General features: G+C 36.9%; 3 protein-coding genes across 6 annotated transcripts in view; 2 read left to right on the top strand and 1 right to left on the bottom strand.

The window, feature by feature from the left end:
* Positions 1 to 12,837, bottom strand: part of LOC132314891 (small ribosomal subunit protein eS10z-like) — a 55,371-nt gene extending 42,534 nt beyond the window's left edge. The window contains exon 1 of the mRNA XM_059813667.1: positions 12,759 to 12,837. Coding sequence (XP_059669650.1) covers positions 12,759 to 12,787 — 29 coding nt within the window. The 5' untranslated portion in view covers positions 12,788 to 12,837. The remainder of the gene's footprint in view (positions 1 to 12,758) is intronic.
* On the top strand, positions 199 to 3,166 carry LOC132311758 (heat shock protein 83-like). 2 transcript variants are annotated; one of them, XM_059809836.1, is made up of 4 exons: positions 199 to 542; positions 621 to 762; positions 967 to 1,247; positions 1,482 to 3,166. In XM_059809836.1, exons 1-4 carry the CDS (start codon positions 381 to 383, stop codon positions 3,033 to 3,035), a joined length of 2,139 nt encoding a protein of 712 aa, XP_059665819.1. In that variant the 5' UTR covers positions 199 to 380; the 3' UTR covers positions 3,036 to 3,166. The 2 variants fall into 2 exon arrangements, with proteins under 2 accessions (XP_059665819.1, XP_059665820.1); XM_059809837.1 differs by lacking the exon at positions 199 to 542 and having other exon boundaries at positions 721 to 762; positions 967 to 985; positions 1,017 to 1,247.
* Positions 12,838 to 15,909: 3,072 nt separating the features above from the next.
* On the top strand, positions 15,910 to 21,933 carry LOC132311757 (uncharacterized). 3 transcript variants are annotated; one of them, XM_059809835.1, is made up of 5 exons: positions 16,562 to 16,738; positions 17,104 to 17,261; positions 20,471 to 20,868; positions 21,027 to 21,344; positions 21,486 to 21,933. In XM_059809835.1, exons 3-5 carry the CDS (start codon positions 20,839 to 20,841, stop codon positions 21,762 to 21,764), a joined length of 627 nt encoding a protein of 208 aa, XP_059665818.1. In that variant the 5' UTR covers positions 16,562 to 16,738; positions 17,104 to 17,261; positions 20,471 to 20,838; the 3' UTR covers positions 21,765 to 21,933. The 3 variants fall into 3 exon arrangements, 2 of the variants coding, with proteins under 2 accessions (XP_059665818.1, XP_059665817.1); XM_059809834.1 differs by having other exon boundaries at positions 16,567 to 16,738; positions 21,027 to 21,933; XR_009483093.1 differs by lacking the exons at positions 17,104 to 17,261; positions 20,471 to 20,868; positions 21,027 to 21,344; positions 21,486 to 21,933 and adding an exon at positions 16,918 to 17,097 and having other exon boundaries at positions 15,910 to 16,738.
* The last annotated feature ends 3,531 nt before the right edge of the window (positions 21,934 to 25,464 follow it).

The raw sequence follows: 25,464 nt of genomic DNA, 5'->3' as shown, positions 1-25,464 counted from the left end.
GCAACCGGGTGGCCCATTAGCATCTCACCCATTCGAGGCTCTCACGACTTGCACGTGCAAGCGTGGCTTGCTTCAAGAACATTGGAACAAACACAAAAACGTCGCCGTAAAGTTCCTTTCCTTTACCTTGGCTAAATAGGATTTTTTCAAAAAACCGAGTAATAGAGAGGAGAGTAGAAGATTCCAGAACCACGAATTCCCTCCTATTTCGGGACCTCTCTGTCCATAAATACCCCAATCCGCAAGCAGCTTGCAATTCGTAAGCGAGCTCTGTTTCGAATCCTCTCCCAAAATCCCCTAGTAGCGTTCGTTCTACACAACTTTCTCTCTCTACAGAACCTTCTCTCTAACATTCTTTCAAGCTTTCTTTCTGCATTGCTATGTTGGTTGAAGAATCAGTAGTAATGGCGGATGTTCAGATGGCCGACGCTGAAAGCTTTGCCTTCCAGGCAGAGATCAACCAGCTTCTCAGCCTCATCATCAACACCTTCTACACTAACAAGGAGATTTTCCTTCGGGAACTCATCAGTAACTCCTCTGATGTATGTATTACATATTCTCTCTGTCATATGTGAATGTGTGTGATTTGGTGTTGAATTGATTAATTTTGGTGTATGTAGGCTTTGGATAAGATCAGATTCGAGAGTCTGACGGACAAGAGCAAACTCGATGCTCAGCCGGAGCTCTTCATCAAGATCGTCCCCGACAAGGTCAACAAGACCCTCTCTATCATCGACAGTGGTATCGGAATGACCAAAGCAGGTACTATAATCAGTTTGACTCCCAATTTTAAGCTAAAATTTCATGATTGTTTCCCAGGAAAATTTTCATCAGAAAAAATTGAAACTATTGTAGAATGTAGTAGCATTCTAGGGCAAATTTAGGATTATTGTAGTTGTATTTTTTTAATTGTTTTTTGGATGGTCAATAATTGAAAATTGTTTGTGAATGTGTTGTTTTTATTAGATTTGGTGAACAATTTGGGGACAATTGCAAGATCGGGGACCAAAGAATTCATGGAGGCGTTGCAGGCTGGTGCAGATGTGAGCATGATCGGTCAATTCGGTGTTGGGTTCTACTCTGCTTACCTTGTTGCAGAGAAGGTCATTGTGACCACAAAGCACAACGATGATGAACAGTACATCTGGGAATCTCAAGCTGGTGGGTCCTTCACTGTCACTAGGGACGTCAATGGCGAGCAACTAGGCAGAGGGACCAAAATCACTCTCTTCCTCAAGGAAGACCAGGTAAAAATTCCAATTCAATGTTATGTTGCTTTGTTACTGTTGAATTGAACCCGTGCAATGTAATGAATGTAATGTTGGTTTTTGAAACTCCAAATTTTTATATTTGTTTCTCAACCATGGGAAGTTTGAATCCCTCCGTTTTTCTTTGCAACCAAACAGATAAGTTGTCTGGGATTGTTTGAATCCTCAAATTCGGTTGCTTGGTATTTACTTTATGTTGTTGATTTCTTGTAGTTGGAGTACATGGAGGAGAGGAGGATTAAGGACCTTGTGAAAAAGCATTCTGAATTCATTAGCTATCCTATCTATCTATGGACTGAGAAAACCACTGAGAAAGAGATCAGCGACGACGAAGACGATGCACCAAATAAGGAAGAGGAGGGTGATGTTGAGGAGGTTGATGAGGAGAAAGACAAGGACACCAAGAAGAAGAAGAAGATCAAGGAGGTCAGCCATGAGTGGCAGCTCATTAACAAGCAGAAACCCATTTGGTTGCGAAAGCCGGAGGAGATCACCAAGGAAGAATATGCCTCCTTCTACAAGAGCTTGACCAATGATTGGGAGGATCACCTTTCCGTCAAGCACTTCTCTGTTGAAGGACAGCTTGAATTCAAGGTTATCCTTTTTGTACCCAAGAGAGCCCCATTTGATCTTTTCGATACCCGAAAGAAGATGAACAACATCAAGCTCTACGTCCGAAGGGTGTTCATCATGGACAACTGCGAGGGGCTCATCCCGGAGTACCTTGGATTTGTCAAGGGTGTTGTGGATTCTGATGACTTGCCACTCAACATTTCTCGTGAGATGCTGCAACAGAACAAGATTCTCAAGGTGATCAGGAAGAACCTTGTGAAGAAATGCATAGATATGTTCAATGAGATTGCGGAGAACAAGGAGGATTACACTAAGTTCTATGAAGCTTTCTCGAAGAATTTGAAGTTGGGTATTCACGAGGACAGCCAAAACAGGGCGAAATTGGCTGACCTGCTCCGATACCACTCCACGAAGAGTGGTGAAGAGTTGACTAGCTTGAAGGACTATGTCACCAGGATGAAGGAGGGTCAGAAGGACATCTACTACATCACCGGTGAGAGCAAGAAGGCCGTTGAGAACTCTCCATTCTTGGAACGGCTCAAGAAGAAAGGCTACGAGGTTCTTTTCATGATTGATGCCATTGATGAGTACGCTGTTGGGCAGCTGAAGGAATATGATGGGAAGAAATTGGTTTCCGCCACAAAGGAGGGTTTGAAGCTTGACGACGAGAGTGAGGAAGAGAAGAAGAAGAAAGAGGAAAAGAAGAAGTCATTTGAGAGCCTTTGCAAGACCATGAAGGAAATTTTGGGAGACAGAGTTGAGAAAGTGGTTGTATCTGATAGGATTGTGGATTCGCCGTGCTGTTTGGTTACAGGAGAGTATGGGTGGACTGCAAACATGGAAAGGATCATGAAGGCGCAGACTCTGAGAGACAGCAGCATGAGCTCATACATGTCGAGCAAGAAGACCATGGAAATCAACCCAGACAATGGAATCATGGAGGAGCTGAGGAAGAGAGCCGAGGCTGACAAGAATGACAAGTCGGTGAAGGACCTTGTGCTGCTACTATTTGAGACTGCTCTCCTGACTTCTGGCTTCAGTCTTGACGATCCAAACACTTTCGCGGCGAGGATTCACAGGATGTTGAAATTGGGTCTGAGCATCGATGAGGAAGAGGTTGGTGGCGAGGATGCTGACATGCCGGCATTGGAGGAAGATGGTAATGAGGAGATCAATATGGAGGAAGTGGACTGAGGGCAGAAGCACAGGATGTTAATTTTTATATGACAATTTTCAAATTTACCAAGTCAAAGTTGTAATTTTTTTTTTTTTATGCTAAACTAAGAGTTCTAATTACGGACAATTGCATGGCTTTTTTATCTGCACATATATATATATATATATATATATATATAGTATGGACATAGCCTCCAAGCTTTACCGTGCTATATTAATAATATTTCTCCATTCCCTTTATGGGCAACTTGGTTCCCTGCCCTATCAGGATGAAATTTGTCACTTACCAAGCCCATTTGGTCACAGGGCTAGGGGATAGGTGGTCCGACACGTACATGGACCAAGACCATCTAATAGTCTCTCTCTAAATCTACATCTCGGTAGTCATCTTCCCCACCATTATCTACATCTCTATAAAACCCTCTCTTTCCTCGCGAATGATGGTCATCTTCCCCACCATTGAAATCTTTGTGTCTTTCTAATCCACTACCCAACAACCTCCACTACCACCTCCTCCTCCATTCCTAAACCCTAACCATATAATTTTGTGCATTTTTTGCTCTGTGTTTTGGAGTTTAATTTACTAATTACTGATTAGATTCAAATGGTGGCCTCAATTTTGCAACTCACTTGCACACACACTCTTGTCTCTATTATCAATCAAAACCAGGCCACTTCTGGATGTGGTTGAAGATTAGGGGAAAAAAAATCTGATACTAGTCAATCTGGACTTTTATTTTTTTATATAAAATTACATAATATTTTTAGGACAGATGCCTGAATTTCATTAGGGAAAGTCATCACAAACTTCATCCTCACAGGGATGGACTCAGAATATTGAAAAAAACCTTATAAGCAGTAAATTTTCACAACATATACTAGGAAATCATCAGTCTAACTAGGCATACTAATCTGCAAATAGACTTTGTCAACAATGCAAAGAGTAGGTAGAAACATGGCAGAAATGACATTGCAACCGTTCAGTCTTCGGTTGTAGACAGAACTGTTCAGTCCTCAAGAGGCTAAGCCCGTGTGTGGCACAAAATCGAAGTAAGGATTGAATTTATCCGAGATAAGAATGCTTAATGGCCAAAGAATATTTTATTAAAATAACAAAGAGGACAAAATTGTAGGTAAGATGATTCAAAACTGTGATTAGGAGACATGATATTGATTGGTCTGCGCAATCGCACCATGTAAGTTCTAAGGATTGAATTTAATTCGCTAAAACATTACAATCAAGAAAAGCTTGAACTGGGAGGCGCCGCACCGTAACCTCCAGCTCCACGCCCAAAGCCACCCCTTCCAGCTCCCTGAAAGATTGAAACTAGTAGTAAGCCAAATGATAGCATCGAAGCGATAAAAAAAAGCTTTGGAAGAATCTGCACTCATTTCACTCATTTTGATAAAGATCTAAATCTCAGAAAACAATTCACTTTGAATGCATACTAGGACAAATCCTAAAACACTCGAAGAATACAAATTAACAGTGACTGGTGTTTGCGAAACTCAAATTCTTAACCTCATTACAATCACAAAAATACGAGTATGAAGAATGAGGAACAAGCCGCCTTAAAGGAAAAACCTTCTTCCATGAAAATTGTATGAAATGATAAGTTGCAAGATGGGCATAGAACATATTCTTAGCAGTCAGGTCCATATAACATAAACTGCAACAGTATGCGGTAGCAGTGAAAACACATAATTTACAACATAGATATGACCCAAAGCACATCAAAAGCCAATCAAAGCATGCAAGGATATGGACACAAACTAACATGTATAAGCTGATGTGGGAATTTCTAAAATAGACTATATTGTAGAAACATAAATTTATATATTTATATCTACTCGTTTTGTTCATTTTTCCATATTAAAAATTGCATAATTTGGAAGATAACATTCAATATGCTGATACAAATTTTCTTTGCGATCTCCAGTCAACATATCTCATTGTGAGACTTACATGTTCCTTTTCCTGTTTTAAAAGGGGCGTCAGTTGCATGCTTCACTTGCTTTGGTGACGTGAACTTCTAAAAAAAACTTATGCGTACATGCATGCCCTGCAGTGTTATTAAAGGCCCAAGGCGCTAAAGGTCCTTTGGAGTCGAGGTGCGAGGCGCATGCCTAAGTGACGTGAGGCGCACAATTAAAAATTTAAACTACCATAATAATATTCATATCTCATAAGTCATATTAATATTCTAAAAATTAATATCAAATAGTAGTATAAAAAAGTAAATCCATCAACTATACAAGTATCCAACAACTATAAAACAGAGCACAAATTTGTTTTCTTGAAAGGCAAAGCAAAATGTGTTTTTTTTTAATGGCAAAACAAAGCACAAAAAGAAATAAATATGTTAACAAAAAAAAAAAAAAAATTGTTAACTAGAAAAAAAGAAAAGAAAAGAAAAATTAGAGCCAAAAAAAAAATAAAAGATACAAAGAGAAGAGAACTAGTCGAAGAGAGAGATGTAAACAAAGATAAGAAGAGAGGGGAGATCTAGAGAGAAAAAAGAAAGAAAGAAAGAATTGATGTGACTTTGTCGTTTATCTCTGCAATTAGGGCTTCGTCTTCATCTCACAATTTCATTCTATCGTTGTTCGGTTAACACTTTGACTCTTGGGTTTTCTTATTTTTTATTCTTTTGTACCAAAGTTACTTCTATCGTATGTTTGTGCTTTTGTTTTTCGTTTATTAAGTTGCCAAAAATACCCTTTTTGGCTTAAGAAATAGAACAATCGTATTTTATTAAACAAATATCAGTGAGGCACGCCTTACGAACAGGACGAGGCGCAACCAAGACAAGTGCCTAATAAACATCAGTGAGTCTGGAATGATAACAAGCGCTAAACTTGAGTCTCGAGCCTAAGCGCGCCTAGGTGTGACCCTGGACACGCCTTTAACAACACTGATGTCATGTAAAATACATTCCGAAGAGTATATGAGAAGTCATGTCTGACACCGTTGACACAACACGTAAAACAAAGTATCCACGCTAATGGACTGATACACACTAGTCTCCGCAGAGACAACTCTACAATTCCTTAAGTGGAAAGAGAATTCAAATGGCATAAATCACAGCCTGCTCATTGAGAGGACAGATCGACAACTATTAAACACCAAGGGTTAGCAATACTTGGATCAAAATTCCAACCTCTCGTAAATAAGTTAATTGAAAGCTTTTGAGATGCTTTCTTCTTGTAGATTCATATACCTTTTATCATAGCTTCTAGTACCAGTTTATTTGCTCATATGTACCACAACGAAAGGGCTCCTTGAGCTCAATATCTTGAGGTTTTTAGTTATTTGAGCTATCAAAATTCTAAAAATTTAAACCCATTCAATCAGAACAACTGAAGTATCAGGCCCACTGATTTTAACTTTTGAAACTGATCAAAGTCTGAGTACTATTCGGAAAGTTAGACGTGCAATTAAATTTGTTGAGCATTAGAAACCTATTATGGTGGGTTTATTTTTGAAAGCTCAGGTGGACAGAGAGAGGTGCTTGTTCACGATAATGGAACCCTTATGAAGTCAGTTTGGGGGTTGTAAAAACAATTGTGCCGATTTGGATGCACATGAACTAAGGCAGTCTACGGTGAAGATAGAAACAGATTTAGGAATTTAACTCAAATCACTATCAAGACCCTAACAGAAACCAAAGAACAGAGAATAAGCAAACCATGAGAGAAAAAAAAGTTTGTTCTTTCACTTATTCAGCTGATTTATATTTAATGCTGATATAGAGTTACCATCAAGTTAAAATAAAAGGTGCTACCATAAGCCTATCTATATAGACAATGCAATAGTGCAGGTAGGAAAAGAAATTCGAAACACATTCATCAATATAACCGGTTGTTGTCATTTTGCTACGGTGTCAAGGAATAAACAGCAAATCATCCCCAAGACAACACTTGGGCACTTCAACCACCTTCAAATGTATCGTCTAGCAATTTGAACAAATATAAATGATCAAATCTAGGGAATTTGTTAAGTATGAAAACAAACAAACAAAAGTAACTTGTTAAAATTGGCGTACTCAATTTGAGAGTCTGATTATCATTATATACAAGCGGGAAATTACAAATATAGAAAAGAGAATAAAATCAAATCAAAATAAAGAGAATAAAATCAAATCAAATTAGCCTATATTAAAGACCCAATAAATCTGTCATAATCGTTGAGTCAACTTATAGATAAGATTTCTAACACTCCCCCTCAAGTTGGAGCAAATATGTTGACTAAACCCAGCTTGACTATGGAAGACTGGAGAAGAGAAGGCCCAACAGACTTTATGAACACATCTGCAGTCTGTTCTGAAGAAGGAACAAAAATAGGATTAATGATACCTGAACGAACCTTATCTCGAATAAAGTGAATGTCTACCTCAATATGTTTCAACCTTTCATGTAAAACATAATCAGAAGCAAGCATAATGGCTGATTTATTGTCACAAAACAGCTTTGAAGAACCTTTCTGTACAAGACCCAACTCTCCCAAAATTGATTGAAGCCAAAGGAGCTCACAAGTACCTTGAGCCATAGCTCGGTATTCAGTTTCAGCAGAGGATCTAGAAACAACAGCCTGCTTCTTACTCTTCCATGATATGAGATGATTACCATAGAAAGTACAGAAGCCAGAGGTAGAACGTTTATCTGTCTTACATCCAGCATAGTCTGCAGTAAAGCATGAGAGTCCAGATTGATTTCCTGAGGCATAGAACAGACCAAGACCAAGGCACGACTTAAGGTACCTTAAAATATGGTTAGACTGCATCCATATGAGCTGAGCGAGGGGCATGCATGAATTGACTAATCACACTAACATCAAATGTCAAATCGGGCCTTGTGTTAGTCAAGTAGATAAGATGACTTACTAAACGTTGATACACCAAAAGATCTAGAAGTAATTCCCCTGGCTCAACAGAGAGTTTAAGATTGGGGTCCATAGGAGTGGAAGCGGGTTGACACCCAAGCATGCCAGTATCTTGAAGAAGATCCAAAGCATATTTCCTTTGAGACAAAGAAATTCCACGACGGGATCTAGCAACCTCAATTCCAAGAAAATATCGAAGAGGACTTAAGTCTTTCACATCAAAGGACTTTTGAAGATGAAGTTTCGCCTGAGCAATCCCTGAAGCATGATCACTTGTGATAATGATATCATCCACATATACCAATAACATAATGCAACGACCATCAGAGCGACGTCGAATAAAACAAGTATGGTCTGAGTGGCAGCGCACAAAGCCCATAGATAAAACAACATCGCTGAAACGACTAAACCAAGCTCTAGAAGATTACTTCAGACCATAAAGAGACTTCCGTAGCCTACAGACTTTCCCAGCATACTCCCCCTCAGCCCGAAATCCAGCGGGTGGATCCATATATATAGTCTCAAGTAAGTCTCCATTAAGAAATGCATTCTTGACATCTAACTGATGCAGAAGCCAAGAATGGGCAGCAGACAAAGAGATAAGCAGTCGCACAGACGTCAACTTAGCCATAGGAGCAAAGGTAGCACTAAAGTCTTTGCCCGGAATCTGAGCAAAGCATTTTGCCACCAACTGAGCCTTATACCGATCAATAGAACCATCGGCTAAATACTTCACATTAAAGACCCATTTGCAGCCAACCGTTTTCTCTCCAGAAGGTAAAGCAACAAGTTCCCATGTATTATTATGGTGTAAAACATCCATTTCTGTTGTCATGGCAGACACCCAATTGGGATCCTGGAGGGCCTCTAACACAGATTGAGGAATAGAAACGGTCATAATCTTGCCCAGGAAGGATTTATATGCACTTGAAAGACTATCATAGGAGACATACTGGCAAATAGGGTGGTTAGTGCTACTAGAAAAACCATACCAATTAGGAGGATGACGATCACGGGTAGGATAACGGGAGGTACGCTCAGGAATTGTAGGAGCAATACGAGAAGGAGAGTTACCTGGACCTGGTTCTGAAGATGATTCTGGCAGGGGAGGTTGAGTGCGATGGCGACGAGAGTAAGCCTGCAAAGGTAGAGGGGAACCCTGCATGGATGGAGAAGGAGATTCTAGGACAGTGTGATTTTCAAAGAGAGGAATAGGACGGGCAATGGGAGAAATCTCCTTCTCCAAATCACAAGAGAGAAAATCCTGTACCACAGAATTAGTACTATAAAAAGGAACAGTTTCATGAAATGTCACATCAAGAGAATGATACATATGTTTGGTCATAGGATCGTAACAACGATAGCCCTTTGACATAGCAGAATACCCCAAGAAAATACACCTAATAGATTTATCATCAAGTTTATGACGAGAAAGACTACGGTTATGAACAAAACAAGTACATCCAAAAACTCGAGGCAAAAGGTGAAACAATGTATAATCAGGCTAGAGAATCTGAAGTGGTGTCTTACCACCTAAACTCGACTGAAAGTACGATTAATCAGAAAAGCAGCTGTAAGAACAGCCATGTGCCAATAGAATTTAGGCACATGCATACCACTCAGAAGACATCGGACCATAGACATAAGATGATGGTTTTTGCGTTCAGCCACGCCATTTTGCTCAGGAGTATAGGGGCAAGTGAGTTGATGTAAAATCCCCTTTTTATTAAGTTCAGACCAGAACTTATTTGAAACATATACTCGTCCATTATTAGAACGAATATTACGGACAACAGTGTTATACTAGGTTTTGATCATTTGAAGAAACTGGGTGAATAAAAGAAACACATCAGATTTCTTTTTCAATAAATAAACCCAAGTAGAACGAGAATAATCATCAATAAATGTCACATAATATCGATGTCCAGAGAAAGTAGTAACTGGGGAAGGGCCCTCGACATTAGAATGAATAAGATCAAACATACTAGGAGCACTACTCATATGAGAAATATAGCTAGTTCTAGTATGTTTAGAAAGCTCACAAACTTCACATTGAAACTTATGGTCCTTACATGCTTTATTTAACGAAGGAAACAATAGACATAGATATTGAAAGTTTACATGCCCCAAACGTGCATGCCACAGACTAAAAGTGCGAAAAGAAACATCATAAACACTAGAAGTAGGTAGGACAGAAGCTTGAAGACTCGTTCCTGGTGGTTCCCCAAAGTAGTAAAGCCCATCACGCTCATAACCCCTGCCACAAATCCTCTTCGAACAAAGGTTCTGCAACAAACAGTGATCTGGTAAGAATATAACTGCACATTGGAGGTTTTTTTGCAAACCGGCTAACAGATAAAAGGTTAAAGGCAAATTTAGGTACATAAAGGACAGATGAAAGAGTAACATCAGGAGACAGATAAACAACACCCTTACTGTGAATGTAAGATGTAGAGCCATCCGCAAGATACACAGATTGGGTAATATTTATGATATTAGAAGAAAAAACTGATAACTCACCAGTCATGTGATCATTGGCTCCAGAATCCAGAACCCAAATGGGCTGCTTGGCCTTAACATGAAATGCAGTAGGAGTACCTGTAGCAATAGTTGCAGTGGGAGCAGTTGAAGGAGCACTAACTCTAGAAGCAAGGGAGCCAAGCTGGTCCTGGATATGCCCAATCTGAGACTGAAGCTGGCTCAGTCCAGGAAATACAGTAGATCCACCGGTAGTAACAGGAGTTTCTGCAACAGCCGCAGTACGAGAAGAACCAGTTCCAGATAAACGGTTCCTAGAAAATTTTTGCTTCAGTTTAGGATGAAGTTTGAAGCAACGAGCCTTAACATGTCCAACCCTTCCACAATGGTGACAAATAATCTGACCTCTAGAAGTTCGTGATCCAAAGTTGGTTGCAAAAGTCGTACTATCCCCAACAGGCTCAGACACTGGTACAAGAATAATTGAGGGCTGAATTAAACGGTGCCTGCGTGCTTCACCATTAACAGTAGTAAAGGCTTCCAACAGGGATGGCATTGGTGATGCATTCAAGATCTGAGATTTTAGTGGTTTAAATTTTGGGCGTAATCCCATCAAAAACTGACAGGTATGCTGACGATCAAGACGTTTGACAAGAAGAGAGGCTGCCTTAGAAGGAAATTCACTGAGAGGCTCATATTGAGCTAGTTCCTTCCAACGAGATCTCAAATACCCAAAATAATCAGTTACAAACAAATTCAGACCTTCCTGTGAGGCCTTAGCAATACCTTGATATAATTCAAAAATACGAGCATTGTTCTTAGAATGAGCATACATTTGATTCAAAGCAGTCCACAAGTCATTAACAGAGTTATAAAACATGAATATATTATAAATGCGTTCCTCCATAGAATTAAACATCCATCTTAAAATAGTGCAATTGTCTATATCCCACTGAGCATATTTAGGATCTTTAATATCTGGCCTCTTTTCAGTACCCAAAATCTACCCTGATTTGCCTTTTCCACCAACATAGAGGCGGAGGGAACGAGCCCAGGATGCAAAATTATGACCATTCAACAGCACACTAGTAACTCGTTGAGCCGGTGTGTGTTGCGCCGAAAAGAGAGTTTCTTTATTATTACTTGATTCAGCCATAACAATAAATAGATCAATTCAACAGATTACCAATAATTTCAAATAAAGGAGGAATAAACCTGATTTTGATCAAACCAAGAAGCCGGAGACACGGCGGTTTGATTCGAAAATGCTGCCGAATATCCCGACAGCCCCAAAAAATTACAAACACATCTTTTGACCCTTAGTGCATGAAAAGACTAAGGGAATACCCCTACAGGGGTTGAACCTAGAGAAGATTGACTCCCCCTAGGACTGTCGCAACAGCGACCTGAAAAAGAGAGAAGGTCTGTGAAAAAAAAAAAAATAGGGAAGGGGCTGTAATGAAATAGAGAGAGATATTAAAAGAGGCGGTGAAAGAGAGAGAGATGAAGGAGGCGTAGGTTTGAGGCTCTGATACCAAAAAGTAACTTAGTAAAATTGGCGTATTCAATTTGAGAGCCTGACTATCATTATATACAAGCGGAAAATTACAAATATGGAAAATAGAATAAAATCAAACCAAAATAAAAAGAATAAAATCAAATCAAATCAAATCAGAATAAAAATAAAATCCCTAAAAATTAGCCTATATTGAAGACCCAATAAATCTGGCAGAATCATTGAGTCAACTTATAGATAAGATTTCCAACACAAACAAACAAAAAAATCTTACTAATTAACATCCCCACTTTCCATTCATTAGTGGTTTGGGTAATAGACCAGCTTCGGTTTGACAAATAAATATGAGTCACAAAGGAGTGTTCTGAAATATAAAAGCAGAGATGATTAAAAGGCATAACTTACTACGAGTGAACACACACATCACAAGATCTTCTAGTTAAATTCAAAAGACTAACATCTAACAACTGCCACACACTAGCGCAACAGTCCTCTATTTGTAACAGCTTCAATTGAATAACATAACAACCATACATCAATCGTAAAACATTTGGAATCCCTAATAACACAAATCAAATCTACATCAATAAATTATCTATATTTATTTAGTCAATAGAAATTACCCTAAAAGAGGGCTGAAAGTCGGCCGGAGCACCACCCTTTTCGCCACCAAACTCATCGGGAGGGCCCCCTCGAGGACCCTCACGGTATCCATCCCGGTCATCAAACCTCGGCCTATCACCTTCAAACCGCGGTGGGCCACTGTAAAATCTACAAAATTAATCACATTTTTACCAAAAATCAAAACTTTGAGAGAAAATTCATAAAACCCATTATGGAAAATGCAATGCGGATGCTGAATTACCGTGGGCGATCGTCGGGTGGGCCGCCCATGGGCCGACCAGTGGGCCTTGCCGACTTCTTCAAAGTGGCGGGAACAATCTCCGATGGAAGATTGAGGTAAAAACATATAGCATATTCTTAATTATGAAGTTATAAACAATAAGTAGAGTGCGATCATGCAGCCCCTGGTTTTGAAAAAGGAGAGAGATATGGTATGTGTATATATATATATATAATGAGATGGATATTTAAAAGGAGTGGAATATAAAAAAAAATGAGTAATGATACTTGTATTGATTTGTTGCACCGAATATTTCTGATTGGTTATTTATGTATAGTATATGTAAGTGGAGGGTTCATTTTTTTATTTATGCGATTTATTGTAATGAATTGTTAGACCTATTTCTTTTAATCGATTCATTTATAAACAATCTCCGATGGAAGATTAAGGTAAAAAAAATAAATCATATTCTTAATTATGAAGTTATAAACAATAAGTAGAGTGCGATCATGCAGCCCCTTGTTTTGAAAAAGGAGATAGATATGGTGTGTATGTGTGTGTGTGTGTGTGTGTATATATATATATAATGAGATGGATATTTAACAGGAGTGGAATATAAAGAAAAGAGTAATGATATTTGCACCGATTTGTTGCACCGAATTGTTGCACCAAATATTTCTGATTGATTATTTATGCATAGTACATGTAAGTGGAGGGTCTACTTTTTTATTTATGCGATTTGTTGTAATGAATTGCCAGACCTATTTATTTTAATTGATCCATTTATGCATAAATAAATAAGTGAGACCCTCCACTTACATGTACTATGCATAAATAATTAATTAGAAACATTCGGTGCAATAAATCGATGCAAGTATCATTACTCGAAAAAAAATTTAGAAATATTTGGTATAATAATTCGATGCAATAAATCAGTGTAAATATCATTACTCGAAAAAAAAAATATAGAGATGGGTGGATTGGACTCGTTACTCTTTAGAAGGAGAGAATTAAAAATTGGTGAAAAAAAATTAAAAGGTGGCAGCTTTACATATACAAGATTGTCAAATAATGACAAGTATAAAATATTATATTTAGAGCATTGCTATTGTAAGAGTCACATAATTCCTATATTTAGGAATTTGGGGGAGAGAATTAATTAAGAAAGAATCATTTGCAAGTAAGGAAACAAATTAAGTTTTTTTCTCTCTCTTTTCACGTTCTCTCTTTCTCTCTCTTGGTTAACCCTCAACCAATTTGACGTAAAATTTTTGTGATGAGGTTATTCTAAAATTCAAAAACGCAAACATATAAAAAAATATAAAAAAAAAAAATCTCAAATAGAATGAAATAGTGTCACGAACATAATAAATGAAATTTAACTTACTAGAACCCCATATGTCACCTTTGAGGGTTAACCCATTGAGAGAAAGAGACAGATTAGTTGAGGGTATTAACCAATGACTCAACCAATGAGAGAAAAAGAGAACGTGGAGAGAAGAGAGAGAAAAAAGCTTGATTTGTTTCTTTAATTGCGAATGATTCTTTTTTAATTAATTGTCTCTCCCAAACTCTTAAAAATAGAAATTGTATGGCTTATAAGCTCCGAATTTTGTAAACTTTTTGCGATAGCGCTCTCTCATAATAACACTACTCGTATATTTATTACATTTACAAACATACTTGTACTAAATGATTTTTTTTATTAAAGGCATTGTAAATGTACTAGTGACACCAAATAAAGGAATGACTACTTTAATCCACTTCATTTTTATAAATTAATTGAACTATCCTAAAAGGGAACACAAAATCATATGATCTGTATGAGGTACTGTTTTTGTATTATTAAAGCACATTTAAAAGGGTATGGTGTTATCATCAAGAGTAAAAACTTATAATATGTATACTTGCATATATAACTTATATATATATGTGTGTGTGAGAGAGTTTTTATTCCACAAATCTCAAACAGTACTGATTTGATCCCAAGAATAATATTATTTGAAAAAAATCAAGTTATTCTCGAGCTAAGTTGAAATAGGGTTTGCTTAAATGCGTGTTCAGTTCGAACTTTCTAACGAGTTTAAAAATTTGAGTGCAGACTACACACTCGGCTTGTCATTATTTAAGAAATTCGTTTAAAGTTAATTTGAACTCGTGTTCAATATTATATTCATGAACTTATTCAATCAACTCTCCACAATCTTATATTCGTGATAATGTTCAAGAGTCTATATTTATGAACATGTACGAGCCTACAATTTAGTTATTAGTGTGATTAAGAGTCAAACCTAATAATATTTGGAATCAATTCCAACCCCAAAAATCGAGTTTGTACTTGCTTCTTTATTACTAATTAGGGCCTGTTTACTAACAGAAATGATTCCTGATTTCTACTGTCAATTCTTAAATTTAAAAAGTAAAAGTAAAAATCATGTTTAATAAAATACTTTCACTTTTTTATTTTAAGAAAGTACTTTCTAATTTTATGAAGAGAAGGGAAAGTTCTCACTTTAAATACACTATCCACATAAATTACTTCCTGGACTGTAGCACTAAAAAAAAAAAAAAAAAAGTGTCTAACCATCTCTCACCACCACCTCCTCCCCACCATGGTCATTGCCACTGCCACCTCCTCCCTCCTCCCACCATAGCCACAACCACAACCATCTCTCTCCTCTCTCGTACACATCAAAAGGCATCAACAATATATCCAAATCAACTTCAACTAGTCGCAAAAAAAAAAAAAAAAAAAAAAAAAAAACCCCTCGCCGTCGACAACCACCCGCCACCATCGCCATTGCCGACAATATAACATTCAGTTGATTGAGACTTCGAGAGTTGCAGGGAGTGTTCGCACCTTATAATAGCTGAGGCTCTAGGGTTTTGTTCTCTATTCCATGTTTGAATTCGATGTCTTCAGTCTTCTTTCTTCTTCTGAATCTCTGTGTTTTAATTCGTATGATCTGTGATTTATACATATATATACATGTATAGATGTATAAGCGTATGCCTAATATTGCAATTCCTTGATTGTATGCCAAATATCTGAGTGGATCAAGGGATCTATCGTTAGGCTATAATAAATATATATATATATATATATATATATATATATATATATATATGTATATGTGGCTCCCTTTAGCTCCGACTATTCTTTCATCTGAAAATAGGATTTCTCGGTGACAAGGCAGATACATCTATTTGTATACATCTGCTGAAATTTGTGCTTGCTTAGTTCGCCATTGAGGAAGCCAAACAATACCCAGACACCTTTTTCAGAGAGAGAAAGATGACTAAGAAACAAAAATAAAATTATAATTTATTAAACTTACTTTCTATTTTTATCCTTTCAAAATATTAAAAATAGAAAAAATTATTGAACATAATTTTACTTTTATTTCATTTGAAAAAAATAAAAATATAATTTTACTTTTAAAGAAAAAATAAAAATAAGAAAATGAAAGCGGCAATAGACGGGCCCTTAAATGAGCACATATCGAATTTTAAATGAATCAATTTCAAATGATTCATTTGCTGTCCTAATTTTTAATACCAACATATTTAAAAAAAAAAAAAAAAAAAAAAAAAAAAAAAAAGAGGCGTAAATCTGGTATGTGATGGTTTATTTTATCTCTTAGAAGATCTCATATGGTATTTTTATTTTTTAAATTCACAATTACAATTATGAATTTTGTAAGTGACAAATGCACTCGGCGTTTAATATGAAATGATTTTAAAAAGAACTGTGTCCAGGTTTGAAGTTTGAACAACTGGACTCTAAACAGTGTCCCTTCGCTTATTCTCGTGCTCCGTATCAACTTCAAAAAAAAAAAAATGAGGTTGAATTTTCTTTGTACGGAAAAACTAAAGCATTGCAAATTCCCCCAAAAAAACAAAAGGGTAAAGCATTTTGGACTTCTATCTTATCCCTCTAGATTCCAACATGTTCAAGTGAATTTTCTCCGATTCTAACACAATCCCTCGCCCCATGGAAGGTATTGCCTCTAATCTAGTTTTCAAATTTTGGGTTTAGTTTCAGTTTCAATAGAACCAGTTCACCCAAAGTCAAGCAGACTATGTGTTTGTATATGTGTCTGTGTGTAGTAGAATTGATTCAATTGCTGGGCTTTGATTCTTTTTATTGTTCTTCCAAAATCATTGTTTGCTGCACCAGCAAAAACTGTTAATACAGTTGATGATCCATCATCAGCACGCTTCACATGGAGGGTTGACAACTTTTCCACGCTGAATACACAGAAGCTATACTCTGAAAGTTTTTCATCTCTACCCTCTTTCTAGATTTTGATTTTGATCCTTATGTTTGATTTTTAAGTTTTTTTTTTTTTTTGGTCTGGGAAAGGCGGTTGCTTATATTTCCGAAGGGGAACAATGTGGACCATTTATCGATCTATTTAGATTCTGCAAGTTCAGTAACTTTGCCATCTGGGTGGAGCAAATTCGCGCAATTCAGCTTATCTGTGATCAATCAAATTGATAACAATTCCACAAAGAAGCAAGGTGTGTGTTTTGCAGTTTAATTTGCAAGTATCTATATATCTTGTACTATATAGTGCTGATCTCTTCCTTCCCGTGGAATAAGAAAATTCATCTGCACTTTTTATAGATTGAATTTGCAAGTTCTTTATCTCATTTGTCTCCCTTTAATTCTAAGTTCTGATTCTTACAAAACTCCCACAAACTATTCACCAAATCCTTTTAGCAATTTCGTAATAAATCATAGTCCTAGTCATACATACGTCAACCTATTCACACCAGGAATATCAAACTAATGACATATAAAACATCGACTCAAAAAATAAAAATAAAAGTTATTTTCTCTGCACAACACTTCACCCCATAAATTTCAATGGATTAAAATCTATTTTTTCTAATTGTCTTTTCTAATTATTTGTTTGAGAGACATGATTTTCAAAGGTGAAGAGGTTTAAATTTTTTTGGAATAATTACCTTTTATTGTTGTAATTAGTGGTATTGGTAAATATTGAATTTAGAAACTAAAATAGTATCAGTGGTTTTGTATTAAAAGGAAATGATATAAGTGGATTTCTATAATGACAGTTACATTAGATCTAATGGTCACTATAGAAAGTGCAGATGAATTTTCTTGCACCTTAAGGCACGTGACACACATGACTTGCCCAATTTGAAAATGCCTAAACTACCCTTGACAGTTAAACCCATTATTATATATACATATACACTATCTATCTATCTACGTGAAAATCCCCAATTTATGTTGAACAACAAATCTTTAAGAATCACAATTTATGTTCAACAACAAATCTTAAGAATTATTCAACTTGTGTTCTCTTTCTCTATATATCTCTATCTGTGTGTATATATATATATATATATCGGTAAATGCTCACTTGGTAATTGGCATATTAATCATCCATTATTTGTCCTCAATCCATCTTCCACAATTTGTTCATGGGAATCAATTATCTTATTTATTTGACTGGGCATTAGTTCATTTGTTATCTTGCTTCTCAATTCTCATTTACGCTTGTTTTATCTATGACAATGGATTACTAATTATGTAATCCCCAAAGAGATAGCCTCACAGAAAGGGCAAAAAAAAAAAAATCATATAGACAAGTGAGTGAGGACAAAGAGTTTCTTTTTTTGGGAGAAGAGTGTAATTTGAAATTGCATCTGTGAAGGAAGAGAACAGATGCGGACCATGTCCATACCAAAGGAGCCGGAGCACCTCATGAAGCAAAGAGGGCAATTCGTACTAGGCAAGTAGGGTACCGAGTAAACTCGCTTGCTGTAACTCAAGCTCATTAAGCTGCAGACCGCGATCCATCTCGACGATAAGCGCAAGACGACGATGAGGAACGTCGTGCCGGCGAATCGGCGATCCAGGCACCCTTTTCTATGCTCTTCATCAGGCGCATCGTTGCGCAGGCAGTGTTCGACGTTTGTTTGCTTGCCTCGGTACTCGATTGAGGACTGTGAGATAGCACTTAAAACCCTAGATAGGATCCCTTTGCTGTCGCTGTTGTTATATCTGACTGAGGGAATCGTTTTCCACCCCTTGGATGCCATCTGTGTGAGAGAGAGATGGGGAAGAATTGTTTGGTGCCATAAATTGATGTAAGGGTTGGTTTGGTCACTTTGGTGCCAGTTTTTGTGTAAGGATAAGGTAAGTATGTGTGCTGTCGTTTTTCTATTGGCTATTGGAAATTTCCTTGCCACGTCAACATATTAATTCCCATTAACACAAAAACGTCGCCCTTACACTAAAGGGCTTAAAGGTAATTTTATTTTTTTATTAACGGCTGGTTGACGGATTGCACTGGAATGCAACATTTTTATAGTTCAGGGTTACTTTTAATTTAGGGGGTTTTTTTGCAATTGGGTCATAGTTCAAGGGGGTTTACTGCACTTAACCCATATATATATATGTACGCATAGGCTTATATGTTGTGTGGAAATATATTATTTATCTTTGCAGAATTTGTGCATTCTATTGGTATTATGATTCTAATCTGTGTTTTACTACTCTTAATTATATGTTCATTTTAATTTACAATTATTGAATGCCACAGGTGTGGAACTTGGAACTTAGCATAAGTTTTAATTAGAAAAGATGTGGTGAATTGATTTTTTCTTTCCTCGTGATGGTGAAGGATTGACTAAGTAATTAAATAAGGTGAACCTCTACTTTAGTAATTGGTCATGATGTACTAAATAATTAAATGATAATTATCTCTACATACCACCTGATTGTTACTGTTACTGAGTTCGATACTGTCACCTATTCATCAACCTTCTCCGCAATGGATACGTCTCCACGACCATTTTTCCAACAACGCTGACTAAGTTCTCAATTGATCTAATCTGAAATTTACCTGTTCTATCAGCTTACACTGATACCAAAGGCTCCTCTCCCTTACCAGTGGTAGAAGGCCAAACACGATACTCAACATTCATCCTAAAGAAGGAGAAGAAATAAGTCAGAATAAGCATCATTAGTTACAGTCAATTAACTGCCACTCAGACAGTAAGAATCTCAATCCTGCAGCCTTTCTTAGAAGTGGTTAATGTATAAATTGTCTGTAATGAAATGCAATCACATGTTGAATGGCATGGAAATATATCCTTAGTTTTATAATTTTCAGGCTAGAATTTGCCCAAATGTAAGGCATATTGGAGACAAAACTGATTTTGTTGATGCATTGACTGTATTCACTGGAGATACTATATGTTTTTTGTTTTGGTGTTGAAAAATATAAACATTTAATTTTCTTTAAATGCTTATCAGATTGATATGGCATAATACTTCACTGGATAATCGACCCTAAAATAGATTGATTCTGATAATGTTAAACGGATAAATTTTTCATGCAAATTATATCTTTACTTCTTTGTATGTATTGGCTGAGCCGCATATATGATAAGGAGGCATTGTCCCCCACCACCAACAAAACAAAGTTTTCAGTGCCATCTTTTAAAAGAAATTAAGGTGGCCCCTGCAAAGTTTTATCTCCAATCCTAAATTCAATTTCTTTTCCATCCTTTACTTGGCACTCCATTTTCAAAACCATACCTCTACTAGTCTATAATCTATATGTCTTATATACTGAAACTATAGGTGTGTGCCTAGTTGTTGAGGTTCACTGTACTTCTAGTTGTAGCCTACAGCCTTTGACCTTTTTGTGTTATATTTTGTGATAATTGTGACTGTTTCCATTATGCAGACTTTAAACACCGGTTCAATGCACGAGAAAGAGATTGGGGTGGGCTTGAATTAGCGCCTCTTAGTGAACTGTATGACCCTGGTAGAGGTTATCTTGTGAACGATACATGTGTTGTTGAAGCTGATTTCCCTGGCTTCCGTTCAGTTGAACTTAAGGTTGAGGCGGCAAAGACTGCCTCAGGCAGAGATGAAACTTCTAATTCTTCATCTCAAGGGGATATTGATGGGAGGATTAGACAGAATGATTCTGATACTGATACAACCCTGCCTCAGACTGATACCTCGGGCCCTACTCCTGCCAGTAAATCAGCAACTGAAGTGATCAAGTCTTCGGTCCCACCAGCCACTCCAATTGTTGAAAAGGAATCAATGGTTAATTCCCCTCACGCCCAAGATCCGGTCAGCAGCTTTTCTCTAGTCAATCAACAATGTTCTTTTTTTTCTTTGTTTTTTTAAATCTTTGAGAGAGAGAAAAAAAATAATAATAATACAAAAAAAAACACTCTTTGACCTGAGAGTCAGTTGCTAAAAAGAAATTTCTTTTGTAATATTTGTAGGAAGTTGAGTTGCCAAGGAGTCTTCCAATGGGTTCTCCTCTTGAGTCATCTTCATTTGATGACATGGATGCCTATACCTCCAAGTTGGTGTCTGTAGTAGAGACTGATGCACATTTTGACTCCACTACTGAAGGATCGGTCGTCGCCTCCATTCCTCAATCAACTGTTGATGAAGCCAAAAAATTCTTTATAAAGATGTTATCTCGGGACCTATCAGAAATTCCTGATTTTGCCGCACACATTACAGAATCCATCCGTGTCTTGTCAGAGTGTCATGACCTCACTCCAGCCCAGCTTGCACAGCTGAAATCCCTCAAGGTTGAGTTTCCATCAGTTCTCAAAACTTTGACTTCCAACCATTCTTTTAAGGAGGTCGAGGAAAAAATAGCAGAAAAGCGAGGAACACAGAAGTGTTTGGTTGAGCAAGTCAAAATTAATGCATTCGCGTTCCAAATGCAGAGAGCTATTCACAAGGACTTGATCTCGGAGGAGGCAAAGCTTCAACAAGAGGTTGAGCGGCTGCAGGCTGAACTGGCTAAGATTTCCGAGAAGAAGAAAAGTGCTGGGAAAGAGATGAAGCAACTGCATGGGAAGATGGTTAATCTAGAACAGTCTAGGTCCTCTGTTCTTGAGGAGATCTCAACCCTTGAGACGGAGAAGACCGTGGAGAGCTCTCTGTCATGGGTCCAGCAAATGTGGACTGAGCTTAGAGACACATTCATGATACCAAACAATTAATCTCTTTTTATTTGCAAGATGAAAAACTTTTGTTGGTCTACTGTTATATTTCTCTCTAAGGGCCGGTTACATTCTACCTTAAATTTCATGTTTTTGGATATTTTTTAACTTATTTCTGGTCGGTTGGGTCAATATTCTTATACTTTTAGTCCTGCAATTCTACTTTAAATTGCCCTTGTTTCTGGATTAATGAATGTGATTATCCTTTTTACCTTAGACCCATCTTCTTTTATTTTTATTATTATTATTATTATTATTATTTTTTTATTTTATTTTTTATTTTTTTGATTGGTTCTGCTATTGATCTATATCAAGCCTTTTCATGGGTTGGTTTCTTCAGGTAAGCCTTTTCACAGTAAGAATTATTTTAGTAACTTATATAGTTATATAATTTCTCGTTTAGAAAAGTATTAGCATATATTATATTGTCGTTGATATTGAAATCTCATAATACTTTACTTTTTCTTCATTCCTAATATTTATAGGGCTCGCCAATAAACATTCTTATATAATTCCAAATATTTTTCTTATAACCACCAAGTAATACAAAAATGTTTGACAAAAATTTTTCTTATATTTTTATAGCTCCACCCACGTACGCGGCTTGGGACCGTGGGATGGTACTAGGAGCGGAGCCAATTAAGGCTCAAAGGGGGCACGTGCCCCCCTTACTTTACTCCAACCTACTATACATAGGTACATATTTTTGGTATATATATATATATATACTTACATGGTAATTTTAAATAGTGCCGCCCTCAAATTTTCAAATTTTTTTAATTTCCTTTTGAAAAAAAAAAAATTACATACCCTTCTTCAAATATACAATATATTTTTCTTTTTCTAATTTTTGTTTCCTTTTCAAAAAATTTCTTTTTTCACCTATGTATAATTATGTATTTTTCTATTTTTTTTAAACTTATTTCTTTTATCGATGACATTTATGATTGTATTTAATTAAAATATTATTAATTAATATTTTGATTCTTATATTTGTAACTATATTTTTTTTACAGTATTTATTTAATATATTATTTTACAACTATTTTTTTCTTATTTGCCCTTTTAATTTAAAAAAATTATATTGCCATATTTATTAAAAAAAAAAAATTAACAAGTGCATTGTGCCCCCTCTGAAATAAAATCCTGACTCCGCTCCTGGATGGTACCTCTCTTTTTGATCAGGCGTGGGAGGGAAAATAATTTTTTTTTCTTAATTATAAAGTAATAAATAATAATTTCATTTAAAAAATTAAATTGATAGGAGGATGTCTAAGTGGCAGCTCTAAGTATCCAAGATTCACAAAATAATGTGAAATTGCGACGTATAACGTGTTTTATGTATTACATTAACATATTGTTATATATTCCCTCTGTCCCAATTGTTATCCACTTCATAAACTGTGACTCACAATTATGTGAGTTACAAACAATAAAAATGGAATGGTAGTAATTATTATCATTTTTGTCTTTATTTCCTATAAATGGGTCAACCACGTTTGTTTGCTTTTTTTTTATTTTTTTATTTTATTTTTATTTTTATTTTTTCACTTTTTCTAAGTCATGTATTCTACTTAGATTTAACATTTTTATAAAAATTTCTTGGGCTAATTCTACTTACACACTCTAACGTTTGCCTATATTCCACTTACACCCTCTTTACGTTTTAATATTCCACCTACCTCCCTTGAGGTTTTGGTCTGTGTAGCAAATTATCCCCTGACGTTAAGCAACTCACGGTGTGTGCTGATGTCAGCATCAGCAAATTGTTAGAAAGTCAATTTTGCCCTTCTAATGTTTAAAATGACGTCTTTAACCTCGTTCACCAATATGCAATTACAAAACTGTCCTTAATTTGTTAACTCAAGTGTACAATAATACCCTTCCTTTCACTTCAAAATATATATATATTCATATATCATTTTCAACCTTCCGCACACAGACCCATGTAATTCTATTCTAGGGTCAGGGATTGGTTATATCATCGTTTTCTCTCTACCCTCGAAGCAATTGTGGAGCCCAAATTGGTCCTTCATTTTGCTGGCTTCAAGCTCTAATTGTTGTGTTCTTAAAGTGGTTTGTCGATTGAGAGAGGCCAAAGTTTCAGTTTGCCCAAGGGTCCAGGCTTACGTAAGCTAGAAAGTCATGGTCGAGGGTTCCGACGTCGAGCCTGTAATCCGACGTCCGGTCACCGAGAGATATTGATTGTGATACCGTAAAGGTTGTAATCCAACACCTGCCGCTGACATCAACTTGTTCTTCAGCTTCGTCTTTCGCAATCAACTTCGCCTTCGATTCTTCGCCATCGACTTCCATTTCGGCAGTGGTGGCGGTGGAGGAGTCGACATCGACTTCGTTTTTCTTCATAGGAATGGAATCAGATTCTTGGGGTTGTAATGGTGATGGTTCGGATGGTGACGAAGTTATAGAGCTATGCTGAATTCTTCTACAGAGCTCTAGCGTGTGGATGGCCGTTTTGAATTAGGTTTCACCAAGGTGGGTTGAGGAATCGCTGCTCGCCGGACTAAACTGGGTTTGGTCAAACTTAGTTTGTTTTAGCTTTGAGAACGACTGAATCGCTGAACTGGGTTTCGTATGACTGAATTATTGCTCGCCGGACTGAAAAAGGAGGAATCCTTAGTTCAGTCCAAATGCCGGACTTCAACGCCGTCGAATCTACGGCCGCGTAGTCATCTTCATAACGTTGGACAAGAACGGGGTAAGCCGGATCAAAGACGCTGGCGGCGAAGTTCACAGCTACCTCGACCTAGTTCAGTCCAGCGATCCCAAGTCCGGTGAAGCTCAGTTCAGTCCGGTGAAGCTTCGTAGTTTGTTCACTGCACGTTGGTGGTCTTGTAATGGAGGATGACGGCTGTGATAAGAACCAGCAAACTATCCTTGCAATTGAATGGCTGGCAGTAAGGATTGAAATTTGAACGGCGGTGTGTCCTTGCAATTAAACAGCAAGCAGTAAGGAGAACGCCTCAGCTGTGATAAGAACCATCCTTTTTTATGCTTACTATTTGTGTATTATATTGGTGGCATAGTTTCTTTGTCACCGGCAATAATGAAGAAGAAAGGGAAAAAAAAGAAAAAGAAAAAGAAAAAAGATATATATATATATATACAAGCACTATATATATATATATATATAGTGCTTGTATATATATGTGTGTGTGAGTAGAGAGAGAAATTTAATGGTGTTAAACAGAGGGTGTTAAAGTCTTTTCTTTTAAGTTATGAATTTTAGTAAAACAGTAAAATCACACATTTCCGTTGGTAAACTAGACGGTGGTTACTGGTAGGGGGTGTAGGTGGAATTATGAAACGTAGAGAGGTGTGTGTGGAATATAGGCAAACGTTAGGAGGTGTAGGTGGAATTAATCCAAATTTCTTATCACGTCAGTCAACTGTCTATGTTGACCTCTCTGTTTCTTACCTTTCTCTTTCTTACTAGACTACTGGTGAATTTCTAGATTGGAGTTAGATATCTCCTACCATCTACGTCTAAAGTAACATTCTTGTAAAATGAGTTTTTGATCGATCGCCTACCGGTGGTGTAGGTTTTTTCAGCCGGTTCATCCTCGGATCAACCTGCAGCGTTACCTCCGGTTTAACAGCGGAGATCAATCGCAAACTCCATCTCTAGTTGAAACTATCTTGTACTGATTTGGGTATTAATAGCCATTCGATTCCGTGA

The sequence above is a fragment of the Cornus florida genome, unplaced genomic scaffold, assembly GCF_030987335.1.
Source record: "Cornus florida cultivar Cherokee Brave unplaced genomic scaffold, ASM3098733v1 CherokeeBrave_3.0.0_Hap2_Chr06, whole genome shotgun sequence".
In the NCBI taxonomy this organism is placed as follows: domain Eukaryota; kingdom Viridiplantae; phylum Streptophyta; class Magnoliopsida; order Cornales; family Cornaceae; genus Cornus; species Cornus florida.
The sequence above is the reverse complement of the archived record's forward strand: the minus strand, read 5'-3'. Positions and strand labels throughout refer to the sequence as shown.

Coding starts and splice junctions, on each gene's coding strand:
- LOC132311757 (XM_059809834.1), top strand. CDS start 20,839: ATGGTTAATTCCCCTCACGCCCAAGATCCG. Junction 20,869..21,026: donor CCCCTCACGCCCAAGATCCG/GTCAGCAGCTTT, acceptor TAATATTTGTAG/GAAGTTGAGTTGCCAAGGAG.
- LOC132311758 (XM_059809836.1), top strand. CDS start 381: ATGTTGGTTGAAGAATCAGTAGTAATGGCGGATGTTCAGATGGCCGAC. Junction 763..966: donor TATCGGAATGACCAAAGCAG/GTACTATAATCA, acceptor TGTTTTTATTAG/ATTTGGTGAACAATTTGGGG. Junction 1,248..1,481: donor TCTTCCTCAAGGAAGACCAG/GTAAAAATTCCA, acceptor GATTTCTTGTAG/TTGGAGTACATGGAGGAGAG.